Genomic DNA, 17043 nt, shown 5'->3' on the forward strand with positions numbered 1-17043 from the left:
TGTAAAGGCGTTCCTTGACCATTTCGTTGCAGCAGCGTTATCCTAAACACCTGGGATTCGTTCGTTCACATAGATTTCGTTGTTAACGCCAATTCGTGTTAGTGATTTTGCTTTCGTTGTACTGTAAGTTACTTTATCGTGTTGTATGTGAACTTAATTACTTACGTATTAGCCATGGGTCTCAAGAATGTTGCTGAAGTTCACGGAAAGAAGAGGATGCTTTCTGTGGAGATGGAGATGGAGATAATCAAGAAGTGTTAATGTTTTCTGCCATTTGTTAATGTGTTTCATAAAGTTTAGTGTTAATGTTTTGTGCCATTTTTTAATGTGTTTTGTAAAGTTAAGTTTTCATGTTTTCTGCCATTTGCCCTCCTCCTCTGTCGCCACTTTTGGACATCGCCTCACTCGAAAGGTAAGGTTCCACATTTTACTACATACGCTCGTACATGTACGTATGTACAGTATTTTTTGTAGGGCTTGGAACAAATTAGGCAATTGACATGTAAAACGTAGTTCGAGATACGAAAAAATCGGGTTACGAAGGCCGCTTCGGAATGGATTGATTTCGTAACCTGAGGCACTACTGTATTCTCTATACAGAGACTGTGCTTGCAAGTTAGCCCAGAATTGTTTTGTTTATTTTTAATGCCGATCGCACATAATGGTGAGAGGATATAAGCTAACTTTGGCAGTAGGTAAGTATATCCAAATAATTCTATTATAAAGATTTTTATTTTTCTTAAATATGTGAAATATTCCTTTTTTATTAGCAAAAAATTAAGTTTTCTTAATATTTTTCGTAGAAAAAGCAATGCTCGGTGTGTTTCTGTTACCTTGAATGCAGAATAATGTTGATTTGTTTGGTGAGTGACTGAGGAAGTCAATCTACCAACAATAACTTCACCAGCAAAGATAAGGTTGATTATGCTAAACTTGGATTAACATGAGAACTCCAGTTTCACCCAGTTAAATATGAATTTTGTAAATATGTAAATAGACTGGTTTTATGAAGCCATTTATTAATAATAAAATGTTAGTTATGCGATTATGTTGATTTAATAGTTAATTCATAGTCATAACTGTACAGTAAGAGTATACTAGTAACCAGAATATTTCAGAGGAGGAAAGTAATCAGTGCTTGGCTGAGCTTCTTGAACCAGTGGATGGAATGATGTGTAGAATGAGCGAGTACTGCCAGCGTGTGATGACAAAGCCTGGAATGGAAAAATACATTCTTTGTCACCAGATTCTTTACTCAGTTGTTGCAGAAATGGTAAGTTATACATGAGTGTTATGTACATGTACTGTATAGTGTTGTTACTAATCACATGTTTTAATGGAGGTATAACTTACCTATACGTATAGGAAAGGCTCTTCACCCTGGCTGCCATAAAGAGTTGCTACTCTGCCTCCTTGGAGGGATTCAAGAACAGGGGTTTCAACTTGTGTGCTCTTCCAGTTATTTCCATCCTGTGTGTAGTCTCATGTAGGAAAGTTTCACCTAATACTGTATGATCCCTTCCAAAACTTTGTCGCTATTGTTTAAAAAACTTATCGAGTTCAGTGTACCAACCCTTAGTGGATGCTTCTCTTAGGGATCTTATCCTGAAGACAGTATTCTAAATAACCCTAGAAAGATTTCTCACATAAAAAACAAGAGGAGTATAGGCCTGACCTTAGTGACTGGTTATTTTTGGCAAAGATGCAGACAACCTCCTCATAACCTCATCCTTCACCCTTATTGTTTTGTCATTCCTTGCCTTTTCACCTTGATAAAAAGGAATAGTACAACAAGGGTACTTGTCTACACTGCAGATGAAAAATAATTGCATTGTTCATATGCAACTATGCGCTATAGTGGTACTAACATGGTACTAGCTCATTTCACAACACCTTGTTTGTCCCCAGAATTGATGTTCACTGTAGTCCAATGGCTCTGGGTGCGTAGGGGATGGTGTCCTAGTAGCAGTATGTTGCTTTGTAAAATAGCCACTCAGACAATCATAGTGGTTGTTTTTTTTATTCCAAAACCCCCCCCCAAAAAAAAAATTTTAAATGAAGTTTTCGATATAGACCCATCACTTTGTGAGGTATTACTCTTGACCTTGTGAGCTTTTAAACCTGTAATCAGGTAGTACTTGATTTGACAATTTTCTGCCAATAAAGGACTTCAGAGCCTGGATGTGTAGGCAGCAAGCTGGATTTTTTTTAAGCACTTCTGAATCAGCACTTAGAGGCAGTCTTAAAGTAATAGGTTTATACCAACAAATTCAGGTATGTTTTAAAAAAATGATAGAACACAGTATGTACCAAATGAGTACAAAAGTACAGTAGCATATACTAATTGCAGCACTTGGCCGTGGGTATTCAGTAAACGAAAGCATTCAGGGAACTTGGAGGTAACCCTTTCAATCCAGAAAATTTGTCATGTGGAGATAATTTTGAGTGCTTTTTTTGCCTTATTCAACAGAACATGAAAATTTGTGTTAGTGACGCTTAGTCTGATTTCAAGACAGGATGCCTCACTCTGTTTTTCCTGGTTCTCAGTATATCTGATATGATGGTTCTATAGTTTATGTACTGTAGCTTATAACACATTGTTCTTGCATTCCTTGTCAATTTTTCTTTAAATCATCATTTTTTATATTGCATGGTTTTTATTCTTTAAAGGTGTATTCATGACAAATTTCATAGGCACAAAACTAATACATTAAACCATAAATCCAGGGGCAACTTAGCATAATCATAGGAAAAGTATAATTTTTTAGGTTTGTATATCTATTGGTTTCACTTTGTAATGATACAATTCCTTAAACAGAAAACAATGGATTATACATGTAGCTTCTTGATAAGCGAGAGAATTTTTGGTAAGGCCAAATCTTTTTCATCAGAGTGGATGCGGGAGTCGACTGGAGAAATGGTTAGTGAAACACAAAAGAAGTGGAAGCTTGGAGCAGCTTCAAGAAGAGATGTGCTCAAATTTGTACTCAGAAGCTCTTGCCTTAGCTGCTACTACATTTAGTGATGATGTGCCTACATTTAGAGATTTAACTGTAGAGATGGGTAAGTAAGTTGTCTTTTTTATGGAACATCATTAAAATTTGTGAGAACAGCATGCTAATGGAATAACTAAAAAGCAGTGATCTGGTTGAAATACAAAATCAAGCAGAGTAACAAGATGGTTTTACTACTGTGTCAAGGGAGGGTTACCTGTCAAGTAATTTCACAGGACGTGCATACTTCACGGTGCCCTTGACAAGGATTTACTGAAAAGGAACCAAGCAGGCATCCTGTTTTCCAAGTCACTGAGAAACGAGAAGAGGAATGATGTTAAAATTGTAGTTCGTAACATTCTATAGTTATCCTAATTTGTTGTATATTTCTTTACAACTCTACCCATTATTATTAATAGGTGTTAGTTTTTCCAGACCTCTGAGTCTCAAGTAGACTCTTCTCGGGCTGGTTCTCAGGGATCAATCCTGAGAAATAACAACTCTACCCAAAGTGATATATCTACTGTATGTGATACTTGGCAGTTAGGTGTTACCTTGAGGATTTATTTTTTCTGTTTAGTGTTTTTTATTATGCATTCTACTCTGTCATTTCTGTAAAAAGTTTAATTTACTGAACAATATAGTTAATGTCATTTCTGTAAAAAGTTTAATTTACTGAAGGATATAGTTAAGATTTTTTTATTACAGCCCTATCAATCATGTATGCAGTCATATTTGTAGTCTCAAATGCTCCCTGACTCAGCAGTCTATTTTTTTTTATCAAAGAATGCATCATTACCATAAAAAATGGTAAACACACTTCGGAACTTATTGCCTATATGTTACAAACATGTTAAACATTGAACAAAGTCAGCCACTGTAGGTGGAGAATGAACTTCAGCAAATGCTGGATAAGCATAGGTCACACTGGGTAGAAGTACACTAAGTCATTGGCCCATTTGTGATGTGCATGATTAGGTGACAATTTGTATTTATGACATTTTCAACTGTAGTGTGGACACATAGCACATGCCACATGAACCTTCAGTCAGTTATCAATCAATTGCATACTTTTTATGAGCCAGCAGCACTCTTCACCCTTGAGTCACCTGGTCCTTGAATGTGCCCAATCCTGTAACCAGTAGCACCTTGAACACAGCAAAATAAGATGAACCCACATCTGGTCAAGTATCCTTGGTGGGTGGTAATTAAGTCATACCTCTACATATCCATCTAGTAAGTAGCGCCTTGCTGTCTCAGCTCCAGACTTTTTGTAGTTCTTATGGTCTTGATTCTTCACAGTTTTTCATATTATCATTATTTTACCATTAGGATTTCTTATTTTTGCCATTGTAATTGTTTGTGCATTTTCCAGCAGTTTATTGAAGTAATCATTGGTGAGTTTTTAACCTTCTCTGACTGGGAGTAGTATGACACTGGAATAAAAGAAATTTTAACACCACTTGGCAATTGCGCATCATTTTATGTTGCATATGAGGTTTTGGACAATACAAAAAGAATTTTACTCCATCACCTTTTGATGGTTGTACCAATAAGAAGTACAAGTGAAAGTATACAAACAACCAGAGAAGAAGACGGGCAAGGGGAAATGATCTAATTTTATATTCAGATTCAGAGCTTTAGCTGAGGCTGCCCAATGTGGTAGTCTGCACCCATCTAATTTAAAATGTCTTGTTATTATACGGCAATATATGTTACCCAAGCATCCTTTACTACACTTCATGGCAATGGGATTACCATTATTTCTCTTTCTCTCCAACAGTTTATTAATTCTCTCTCTCTCTCTCTCTCTCTCTCTCTCTCTCTCTCTCTCTCTCTCTCTCTCTCTCTCTCTCTCTCTCTCTCTCTCTCTCTCTCTCGTAGTAGCCATCTTGCTTGGTGAGACGTACCCGCGTGAAGTCACAATAATCAACAGATCTCAACAAGTTTAAACATACGACTAGAATTTGAGAAATATCTAGAAGTGTTTTTCTTGAACTATCGGTGATAAGATTAGTGTGAAAATAGTAGGATAAGCGTCTTCTAAGTTAGTTTATCAAGTGTAATACTATAAATCAGAACAAGATGGCAGTAAGTTCCAACTGCGGGAAAAGGTGGCGTAATTTGGCGTGTCTAGCAGATTCGCAATAACGATGAGGTAGCAGGAAGGGAACTGGCATTTCTCATCTATGAAATCAGCAACAGTCCTAACCAAAAAGATACAAAAGCATTCATAGATATATTAGAAGGATATAATCCTTCAAACTGGAACAAATCTAATGAAAACATCTTGAAAATAATTGAAGAAGTTCCAAATAAAATCCAAGTGGTCAAGAGACCTCATAAAGAAAAAAATATACATAAACCAACATATTCCGACAAAGAAAATGAATAAGGTGAATCTTGTGAATATACTAATTGATGCATTAGGAAAAAGAAATGCCAAAAGCATGCAAACTGTGTAAGGTTTGGTATAGCATAGTCAATCCACAAAAACCTAATCAGAAAATGTGTCTGCATGCAACATTCCGACCCATCCACAGTGTGCTGAGGTAATACAAGATTTGAGAAAAGATACAAGAATTTTTTGTTCAACATGTCCTATCATGGATAGACAATTGTTGATTAAATCAAGATTGAATGTACAAATAGTTGAGGATGAAGAAGAAGAGGAAGAGGAAGAAGAAGAAAAAGAAAAAGAAGAAGGAAAAGGAAAAAACGGAAAGAGAAGTAAACAAAAATGAAATGACAGAAAAAATAAGGAAAACAAAGAACAAGATAAAAGTATGGATGCAGAGATAACTCATTGATACTACATATGAGGCAATAAAGCAGCATACCTACGAAGAAATAAATTACGATATGACAACAGAAAAGCAAATCCCGAAGAGGCTCTACCCAGATCTATACAATGACGGGAAAGAGGAAAAAATAGACAAGAAAGACAAAATCTGCAACCTTTTGAAAAGAGGGAATTGCAGATTTGGAGAAAGATGTTACTACAAACATCCTAAGATATGTCAAACTATGAATATATGGTAAATGTGCATACTTAGATGGATATGGGGATGATTGCAGAGATCTGCATCCAAAAATATGTAAAAACCTAAAAAGAAAGGATAGTAAGTTCGACAAAAAATGCAAATATATGCACCCTGTAGCCATGAATCATAATCAAATAAATAACCAACCAAGTAATAAAATCCAAAATAAGAAAGAAACAAATAAAGAGAGAATCAAGAATATCAGGTAAAAGAGAAAAGCAAACCACCAATGAGATATGCAGAGGTGTCAGCAAAGAATTTCAAAGCATCAGCTCCGAAATTCTACTCAAGAGATAATACTGTTTTTATTATGCAAGAGGATATTGCAGAAACGGAGAAAATTGCAGATTCAGACACAAAATGAATAATTATGATGAAGGAAGATCAAATATTATGGAAAAGTTGGATTTTTAATGTCAGAATTTCTGGAAATGAAAAAAAGAACAACATACCAGAACAGGAAAGAGACATGGGAAAATCCTTATTACTATCAGTATTAAATGAAGGAGAAAACACGCAAACCATCATAGTGATGAATGCGCAGGGTTTAGTTACGAGTAACTCAAAAAAGAAAAAATAGAGTACTTAGAAACTAACCCCAAAATGAAAAGAAATAGATATAATGAATATAAGTGAAACCTGGTATTCCCAAGAGACTGGGAATGATGATCAAATTAAAAGGTTCCAAACTTATAGATCAGATAGAAAAAATAGGAATCAAGGGGGAACCGCAATAATGATGGGAAAGACAAAAACAAGGAAAAATATATGAGGAAAAATAATAGTAACTCAGAATGTGAACTAATAGCGGTAGAATTTGAATCTGAAAAATGATGAACATAGTAATATATAGACCTCCTAATACTAAAGAGTTTGACTTAATAATTGAAAAATTGGATGATATATGTAGAAATCACAAGGACTGGACTATTCTACTATCTGGTGACTTCAACTTTCCTTTCGTAGAATGGAAAGAACGAATAGGAGATTGTGGTTGTACTTATACATATAAAAAAGAGAGTAATAGTAGTGCAGAAGATAAGAGGCAATTTGAAAAGCTTATTAGGATATGCTACTAGAATACAACATTCAACAAATAAATCACCTGCCAACAAGAAAGGAAAATACTTTAGACCTAGTATTTGTGAACGAGATGAATTATGTTAAAGAAATAATAGTTTTATAATGCGAGTATTTCAGACCATAATGTCATAGAATTAACAGTTCATTCCAAAGCAAGTGAAAATAGAGATAAGCAAGAAATGAAAAAGTGGGAAGGATATGGAAAATACAACTTCTACAGTAAAAATATAAAATGGTCAGAAATTAATGAAGAATTAAACAAAGATTGGGATAACATTTTCGTAAGTGATTGACATAATGGGTAAATACGGAGATATTATATAAAATATTGGAGATAATAGTGGAAAAATATATACCGAAGAAGAAAAGTAAACATCATTCATGCATACCAAGAGACAGGAAGAATCTTGTTCCAGAAAATCAGAAAGTGGAAAAAAGGTCTTGCAAAGAAAAAAAAAAAAAAATGCATCGGAAAGTTATAGAACTAAAAAGTAAGATAGAAAATGCAGAAAAAAAAGATTTATACAATCAAAAGAAAATGAAAAACGGGACTTGGAAGAAAAAACCCTATTAAATATCAAGCAAAACCCCAACTATTATACTCATATGCGAAGAAGATGAATAAAAGAAGAATAGAAACAGGCCCTCTGAGAATTGAAGGGAGATTAACGAATGAAAAAAAGGAAATTTGCAACATACTGGCAGAACGATATAAGAGAGAATTCACCCTAGAATAGATAATGAAGATAATGATATAGAAGTAAGGGATGAAAATAGTGAATATTTAGCTGACATAGATATTAATGAAGCTGATATTGTGCAGGCTATTAATGAAATTAAAAATGGAGCTGCTGCAGGGCCTGATGGAATTCCTGCTATTTTGTAAGAAAGTAGTTCATTCTATCGCAAAGCCACTTGCAATATTATTAAGACAAAGTGTAGATACAGGCAAGATAAATATATGATGAGCACAATTAGGCGTATATTACCCCTACTTTCAAAAGTGGATCAAGACTAGAGGCAAGTAATTATAGGCCTGTGAGTCTAACATCACATATAATGAAAGTGTATGAAAGGGTAATGAAGAAAAATATTATGAAACATTTAATAAAAAAATAATTTGTTTAATAAAGGACAACATGGGTTTCGTACCCGGAAAAAGTACACAAACCCAACTGTTAGTCCACCGTGAAAACATATTCAAAAATATGAAAAGCGAAAATGAAACAGATGTGGTTATTTAGACTTTGCAAAAGCTTTTGATAAAGTAGACCATAATATATTAGCGAAGAAAATTAGAAAACACCAATATCGTGGATAAAGTAGGAAGATGGTTAAAAGAATTTTTACACAACAGAAAACAGATAGTTATTGCAAACGACGAGAAATCGGATGAAGCCAAGGTAATATCCGGTGTGCCGCAAGGTACGGTGTTAGCTGCAATACTGTTTGTTATTATGATTGAAGACATAGACAATAATGTTAAGGATTCGGTAGTGAGTAGTTTCGCAGATGATACAAGAATAAGTAGAGAAATTACTTGTGATGAAGATAGGAACGCTCTACAAAGAGACCTTAACAAAGTATATGATTGGGCAGAGGTAAATAGGATGGTATTTAACTCTGATAAATTTGAATCAATAAATTATGGAGACAGAGAAAGAAAGCTATATGCATTTAATAAGGGTGACCCTAATCAATGAGAACCCAATCACAAATAAGGAAGCAGTTAAAGACCTTGGTGTGATGATGAATAGGAACATGTTATGCAATGATCAAATAGCAACTCTGTTTGGCAAAATGTAAAGCAAAAATGGGAATGTTGTTACGGCACTTCAAAACAAGGAAAAGCTGAACCCACATGATATGCTTTATAAAAACATATGTTCGTAGTCCACTTGAATATTGCAATATGATATGGTACCCACACTATCAAAAGGATATTGCACAAATAGAGAGTGTACAAAGGTCCTTTACAGCTAGAATAGAAGAAGTTAAGGACCTAGACTACTGGGAAAGACTACAATTCTTAAAATTATATAGTCTGGAAAGGGAGAAGAGAACGCTACATGATAATTCAGGCATGGAAACAGATAGAAGGAATAGCAGAAAATATCATGGAACTAAAAATATCAGAAAGAGCAAGCAGAGGTAGATTAATAGTGCCCAAAAAACAAATATACCAGGAAAAATAAGGAAAGCACACAGGACATTAATCCACTACGCACCAGCATCGATAATGCAGCGTCTATTCAATGCGTTGCCAGCTCATCTGAGGAATATATCAGGAGTGAGCGTAGATGTGTTTAAGAATAAGCTCCGAACAAATACTAAACTGCATCCCAGACCATCCAAGATTGGAAGATGCAAAATATACCGGAAGATGTACTAGCAACTCTCTGGTAGACATTAGAGGTGCCTCACACTGAGGGACCTGGGGCAACCCGAACAAGATGTAAGGTCTGTAAGGTAAGGTAAGGTCTCTGTTTGTTTTCTCTCTTGTCTCTTTCACAAAAGCTCATTGTTATTTGCTATTGTGCCCTTACTCCAGCACTTTTCTCTCATTGTCTGAAGTGAGTACACCCTACAGATGAGTTGAAACAGTACAGGTGGAGAGAGATCAGAGGGAACAGAGGTTTGACTCTGGTTAACCACATGAAAAAAGTAGCATTAAGGATGAAGATAAAGAAGTCAAACAACTAGGTGATGAGAGATTAAAGGGAATAGATGATTAACTCTGGTTATCCAGTGGAAAAAGAATTAAGGCTGCATATGTCAGTGGTTTGTTTGAGTATTACAAACTTGTATATTTTTTTAAAACTAAAGAGTTTTTTTTTTCAGAATTTGTTTGTGGCATGTTGGGGTATGTGGAGTTTTTACGAAGAGACTGGTTACTTGGTATTTTCAAATGGCAAAGTGATAGTGGATGTTTCCCATCTACCAAACAGCCAATAGGTCGCAAACTCCTCATGGAAGAAGAGTTACCTGGTATGTTATTTGCTTTAGTGTGCATTAAAAGACACGGTTTATGGCTCTAACTCAAGACTCTCGGGTTCTAAGCATTGATCATCTGTGCTGGCACTAAAAACCCCTCACTTTATGATTGTCTTCAGGTGCATTGGCTCTCTTTGAAGACATACTCAATAAAGAATCCAGCTTACATTCTGCTCATCCAAGCTCCTAAGTTTCTCTGTCTCTAGCATATCAGACATTTCTGAAAGTCTGGAAAGACCTGTCAACTTTGTTCCCCAGAACTTTTCTTTAAATGATTCCTGCTCTTTTTCATTGTCAGCATACATTAATCTTCAATTCCTTTTCACATCTTGGCTCCCTTCTTGAATTTGAATATGTGGAAAGTGTTTTCAGGATATTTTCTTGTAATTAGGATTTACATTTTCTTTAAAATAGTTTTATTCAGTCTTACCAAGCAGTTATTCTGCTGTAGGATTCCTACGCATAGGAATCCTACTGCTGGATAATTGTTTGGTAAGTATGAATAAAACATTATTTTATTATAAAAATATCACTTTTAGGTTTCATAGTCAATATTGCCCTCCTAGTAATATCCCCTGTTTCATGGTAAAATAGATTTACTTTGCCACAGAGCACCCTCCATCTCACCAAACATATTTATTGTTGTCTACATTTTTAGATTGAGTGCACTTATTTCTCCCTTTCAAACTTGCAGTCTGTAGAATGTGCATTTAAGGGATTTGTTCCTACATGAATACAAACCTTTGTTCTTTACATAAGGATTGTGCTTGCAAATGAGAGCTGGAACAGCCATTTAACTTTCAAACAAGGTCATTAACTACTGATAGGTAGGGGGAAGCCCACTCATCTGTCTGTCTGCACTCTACTCTGCTTCTAGCAGCTGTTGTGAGGACATCTCTGTGCTCTCTGCCCAACTTGCCATTCCCTTTCAACTTTTGAGTTTGCAGAATGCAAACCCTGCTACATTAGAGAGTAGTCTCAGGTGTTTAGAGCTATCCAAGGAATAACAGGCCATGTAATAGGTTCCTCTTCTCAGTAGAAATAGACCCATATATGCTATGTGCCTCATGCTGAGAGCACAAGGGCAATCAAGGTATAGTCCACGTTCAGGGTGCCGTGTCTGGACGTGGATGATGTTTGCCAGGAAAAAGAAGAGAGAGAAGGTCTCCCAGGTGTCATCAGAGTTTAATGATACTCCACAAGTGACACCAAATGTTGTCTTTGATATCTTTCTCCCTCATACCAAACTTCTGCCTGCTGTTGCCATTTCCAAGGGAGTTTAGGTTCCCTTTGCTATATCCTACTGTATTGCTTTGGTAGAAATCCAATGGCAGGAATGGCCTGCTGGGTTCCCCTCTTGGAACCTTTCTTCTCTTGGAGGAAGAGTTGTCCTCTGGGGGACGCTTGTTCTTGGGGCATAGAGAACCCAACACTGATTCCAGATACTGTAGAGGCCAAGGATCTAGGGAGCGATGGCACTCCCTGCACATTTTTGGGGGAGCTGAGTGTCTTATCTCTGATTGAACATTTGAGGGGTTTGTCAGGGTCTGGATAAAGTGATAATAGATAAATAAGGGACTGCTGTATGTTTTTTTTTTTTTATATCTGTAAGTCTAAGTTTGGCACATTTTTATGCTGGTGGAAGTTAAATTAATATTTATTAAGAAAAATCCATACAGTATTTGTGTGAATGCTGTTACATGGGCTATATGATGCATTAATGCCATTCATGTAGAGTAATTAGCATAGGGTAAGTATTTGAATTTTTTAAGGTCACAATGGATTTTTTCGGGTTAAAATCATATATGAGGGTATGTATAATTATATTTGTGGTATAGATTCTATAGCCATATTTCAGTAAAATATTTTCATCCCAAACCAAGCTTGCCTCCTTAACTACTAATTTAATGTATGACACTTACCTGGCAGGTATATATATAGCTATATTCTCTGTTCCACCTGGCAGAAATTTTCAAAACTCGCGGCAAACGCTAGTAACCTATTAGTAGTTCAGGCAACCACCACCCCGTTACCGTGGCGCTAGCGCTAGGAACCGTTCCCAATTGGGTCAGATTTTCTCTGCCAGCCGAACCGGCAACATTGTTGGTGGTTCCCTGCTAGGATTTTCATTCTCGTTGCTGACTTTTCATGGATCATTGGTATTGTACTCGGAAACGTTAGCTTGGCATTCGCTTTGGATTGTTCTTTAAAGATGTCTGATACTGGAAGTATGTTTAGAGTTTGTGTAAAAGAGGGGTGTAAGGTAAGGTTGCCGAAAGCTTCGGTCGACCCTCATACCATTGTTAAGAAGTGTAGAGAGAATGTGTGTACTTGGAGAATAGGTGCTTTGAATGTGAGAATTTATCAGAGAAGGAATGGAAGATATTTATGAAAATATGTTGAAAGGCTTGAGAAAGATCGTGTAAGGAGATCTGTTTCTCGTAGTGAGAATCGAATTCTTCTAGTAAAAGGAGTGAATGTATTTCCTCTCCAGCTCCTTCTAACGTAGTGAATTGTAGTTCCTTCTCCCCAGTATCTCCTGCGCCCGTTGCTGTATCGGAGAGGCGAACGATACACAAATTGTGAAGGTGTTCGCTGCCCTTGCGTCCATGGGCGACCAGATACAGCGACTTACGGATAAAGTTAGTGCTTTTGATGTCAGTGAAAGTGTAGTGGAGGGGGCGTCTGATCGTCTCTCGTGCTCCTAGACCTAGACCTCTGTCAAGCTCCCAGACCCAAGGGAGAAGGCATGTCGACAGTCGAAGGGAGGCGAGAGAGGTTTTGTCGCGGTCAGGCGTCCCTTCGAACAGTCCTGTTGCAAGTTCCCAGGCTGTTGCAGTTCGCCGCAGAAAAGCGTAACTGGGAAGTGTGCGTCCTCGGATGGTTCGACTTCCGAGCGGGAACGTCGGTATGCAGTTGTGTCTCGCCCCCTCAAGAGGACTTTCAGGACATCGACCGCTCTCGAGAAACATGCTCAAGATCGTGAGGCTTGGAGTAGTCCTGAGGTGTTGTCCTCCTCGGAAGACGGGAAGCAGTTCCGATCAAGAGGAAGAGGATTTTTCGTGCTAAAGAGGACGTTAGACGGCCTTCTCGTCCTTGGATTTCGATGAGAGACTCTCCTCCATCTTCTTGTTTATCTTCCCCTCGTCTATCTCCGTCGGGTAGTAGAGTACAAGATCGCTCTCCGTTACTTCGCAGTCCCGCTCGTAATCCTCCTCCTTCCGTCTCTCTGCTATTCAGGAAGATAGTACGAAGGGTTTCTTAAGGGAAATGCAGTCTAAGCTGGCAGTTCTTGTGAAGTCTTGGGATGCGCCTGTGCAGGCATCTTCGAGGCGGAAGGACGATTTCCTTCCCGTTAAGTCTTCTAAGATAAGGCGCCCTATGAGGTAATGTTAGACTTGCGATAATCTATACGCTAAGTCGGTTGGTATTGCACTTCCATCTTCAATGGAGTGTCTGGGGTTTTGTAGATCACTTACGAAGTCGGTATTATCTTTACGACGATGTGTTAAACTCATGGTTCGGTGAGGTTTCTTGTAGAAAAACACTTAAGTATAAAAAATTATATATTCTTCTGAAGTTTTACATGGTGAAGATCAGTATGATTGTACAAGTCTTCTAATAACGATAGCTTGATCGCTTCTGCCAATGATGATGGCTAATCCTATCCTCTACATGATAAAGCTTAGGTAAAGAGGTACAGGTCTTCTAATGACGATAGCTAACTCTGTTCTGCCCGTCTACCATCTCTGTTACAAGTTATGAAGGAACAGACAGTAGTTCGAACATATGAACATACATACAAATGACATATTTGTTCATGAAACTTACCTGTCAGATATAATATAGCTGTATTCTCTGAAGTCCGACAGAATTTCTAAAAACTTACGACACACGTAGTGGAGTAGGGTGGTTAGTACCCATCCCGCCGCTGGGATGGCGGGTATCAGGAACCATTCCCATTTTCTATCAGATTTCTTCTGTCGCCGGTGTTGTAAACATCTGTTTACAGCACCTCCGCCTCAGGATTTTGGAAAACTTTATTTGCTTGAGTATCCTCTTGACTTTTTGGTTATTTGTTATTGGATCGATAGCTTGGCATACGTGACTTTGGATTGTTTTTGATTTTGCTTGGTTTTTTTTGGTTTTTTCCTTAAATATGTCAGGTTCTAGTTCGGCTAGTGCCAGAGTGTGTATGAAAGACGAATGCAAGGTGAGGTTACCAAAAGCTTTGGTGGATCCTCACACAAGTGTGTAGGTATGATCTTCGCTGCACGGAGTGTGAAAGTTTGAATGATGCTCAATGGAAGACTTATGAATCCTATGTAAATAAATTAGAGCGTGATAGGATCAGGAGGTCTTCCTCCACAGGAGTAAATCGGGTAGTAGACAGGGTAATAATGTAACCCCTTCTAACCCTTCTTTAGATTTTGTGACTCCTAACCCCGTAGTGTTGCCTTCGGGCCCTCAAGTGGTGTCGGCGGAGGGTAATGCCCTTTCGCTTATTTTAGATTCTTTGAAAACTCTGGAATCTAAGGTTCTAGCCCTTGAAAACAGGGAAAGTGCTAAGTGTAGTGATAGTGCCCCCAGTGAAGTGGAGGGGGCGTCAGATCGGCCCTATAGCGCCTCTAGGCTGGGACCTCTGCCGGACTCCCAGGACTCAGGGAGAGGGCATGTCGAAGGCCGAAGGAGGGTTACGGGGATCCCCCACCGATCTGACGTCCCTTCAGCAGTACCTGTTGACGCTTCCCAGGCTGCTAAGGAGCGTGCTCGAGCACGTGTCCTAAAGATTGTTTCTCGTCTCCGACGCGTCCTCCCCGCGCAAGGGGTGGGAATCTCGTTCGGATTCGCGACCGTTGAATTGAAGAGGACGTTTCAAGAATCAGGGACGCTTCACGTCATGCTTTGTCGGATTGGCATTCATTCTCCGAAAGCGTGTCCTTTCCGCCCCGAGAAGAAGGCTAAGTCGTCTTCCGATGAAGACGTCTTTGAGCGCCCCTGTCGCTCTAGAGCTAAGGCTGTTCCGGGAGAAGGAAGAAGGCGTCCCTCGCCCCTCACCTTCTCGCAGGCATGGCTCTTCTCCTCGTGTATGAGATCCTTCGCAGACGGAGGTGGATCCTGCTATTTGCAGCGACAACTGGATGCTTTACTTAAGCAGAAGGAAACGGTTTCGGGCCGTAAGAAGGATGATAGACTTCCGATCAAGAGATCAAGACAGTCTTATCCAACTGCTCGTCTTTCGTCCCCGTTTCAGGGTATTTCGGCGTCTAGACTTCGTTCTCCCCAGCGTTTGTCTAGAGATGGAAGTAAACGTCAGGAGAGAGAGAGGTTTCTCCAGGCTGCCCTCTCTTCTCGACGTGAGGACGCTCGGCGTTCCGACATCGACGTTTCTGATGAAGATTGCTTTAGTTTCTGAGGACGGAATTTGGAACGCACCGCTCCCCGCTTCGTCATGCTTGTGTTGACGTGCATCGGGACGCTCGTCAAGTGTCAGTTCCTGTATCTTCGCGGGACGATCGTAGAGACGCTTCGAGGGACGCTAGGAGGGACGCTCCGCTCTTAGCTTCTGTGGACGCTTCGTTGGACGCTCACTTGGACGCTGATTTGGACGCTTCACTGGACGTCGGAGGGACGCTAGGTTTGACGCTCCGATGGACGCTAATAGACATCGTCGTAAGAGCGTCTTGGACGCGATACGGAAGTTCGCTCTCGATCGGACGTTATTCCCGAGTCTTTAGATGACGCTACACGTCTTCCTTCTACTTCGCGGTCTACTCAAGTTGTGATTGCTGCTCCTGTATCGGCTAACGATTCTGTTAAGGATACGTTACCCTCTTCTTCTCGTCACCGGTCTGATAGGAGACTTGGAGTGAAAGGTCTTCTTCCTCTTTCTTCGGAGTTTAACTCGGGTAAGGAAGAAGGGGAATTGAGCTGTTCTTCGGAGGAGATGGATGAAGAACAACCCTCGTCGTCGTCTTCTTCAGACTATCAAGTTTTGGCTCGGCTGCTCCGTGATTCTTTTGGAAGATACCTTCCTTCCTGCTGCTCCGCCTTCTCCTCCTTCGCAGTTTTCGTCGTCGAAAGCTAAGAAGACACCAGGGTGTTAAGATGAAAACGTCTTTGTCTACCAAGAGGGCTTTTCCGGAAAGTTAACACTTGGATGGAAGACTAGGAAGGCTAAAGGAAGCACCACTTTTCGCCCTGCCTCCGTCTAGGCTTAGCGGTAAGGCAGGGATGTGGTATGAAAACCGGTGAGGAGTTAGGTTTGAAGGTTCCGACGTCACTCAGAGATTCGCACCAGCGTTGTAGATGCTTCAAGAAGAGCTCTGTTAGCCTCAGCGAAGGTGTCGTGGACTACGTCAGAGATGGATCATCTGTTGAAGGGTCTTTTTAGATCCTTAGAAGTATTTAACTTCTTAGACTGGTGTCTCGGAGTACTAGACAATCAGTCGCGTAAGCCAGATTTCGATCAGCTTGGGGGAGCGGTCCAGTATTTTGTCATGCATGGACAAGGCCGTCAGGATGGCTCGAGGAATTAGCATCTCATTTTTCAGCAGGAGTGTTGAAAAAGAGATCGCTGTATTGTAATTTTGCGGCTAAGTCTGCTCGCCCGGCACAGAAGACAGAACTTTTGTATGCGCCGTTCTCGAGTCATCTCTTCCCCCAGGCTTTGGTGAAGGATCTTGGCAGTAAGTCTGCAGGAGAAAGCTACTCAAGACCTTTTGACGCAGTCGTCGAGACGTCCTGCTGTCCCGTCCAGTCTTCAGGACTTCAGTTCTTTTAAGAAGCAGAAGCCCTTTCGTGGAGGATCTTCAGCTAGATCTGTACCCCGAGGAAGAGGTCTTCCTAGAGGTAGAGCCCCGGCTAAGTCCAGGGGCAAGAAGTAGAATGCGTGCCTTCAGTCACCGGTAGGAGCCAGGCTGCAGTTG

At 39.4% G+C, this 17043-nt stretch overlaps 1 protein-coding gene across 1 annotated transcript in view; it reads left to right on the forward strand.

Annotated features, from left to right (window-relative positions):
• LOC135201954 (UPF0764 protein C16orf89 homolog) overlaps nucleotides 1-17043 on the forward strand; it is a gene marked incomplete at its 3' end in the record, with an annotated part of 42402 nt that overhangs the window by 14348 nt on the left and 11011 nt on the right. The window contains exons 4-6 of the mRNA XM_064231234.1: nucleotides 1119-1273; nucleotides 2892-3063; nucleotides 9962-10108. Of these exons, the coding sequence (XP_064087304.1) occupies nucleotides 1119-1273; nucleotides 2892-3063; nucleotides 9962-10108 (474 nt within the window). The remainder of the gene's footprint in view (nucleotides 1-1118; nucleotides 1274-2891; nucleotides 3064-9961; nucleotides 10109-17043) is intronic.

The sequence above is a fragment of the Macrobrachium nipponense genome, chromosome 30, assembly GCF_015104395.2.
Source record: "Macrobrachium nipponense isolate FS-2020 chromosome 30, ASM1510439v2, whole genome shotgun sequence".
In the NCBI taxonomy this organism is placed as follows: domain Eukaryota; kingdom Metazoa; phylum Arthropoda; class Malacostraca; order Decapoda; family Palaemonidae; genus Macrobrachium; species Macrobrachium nipponense.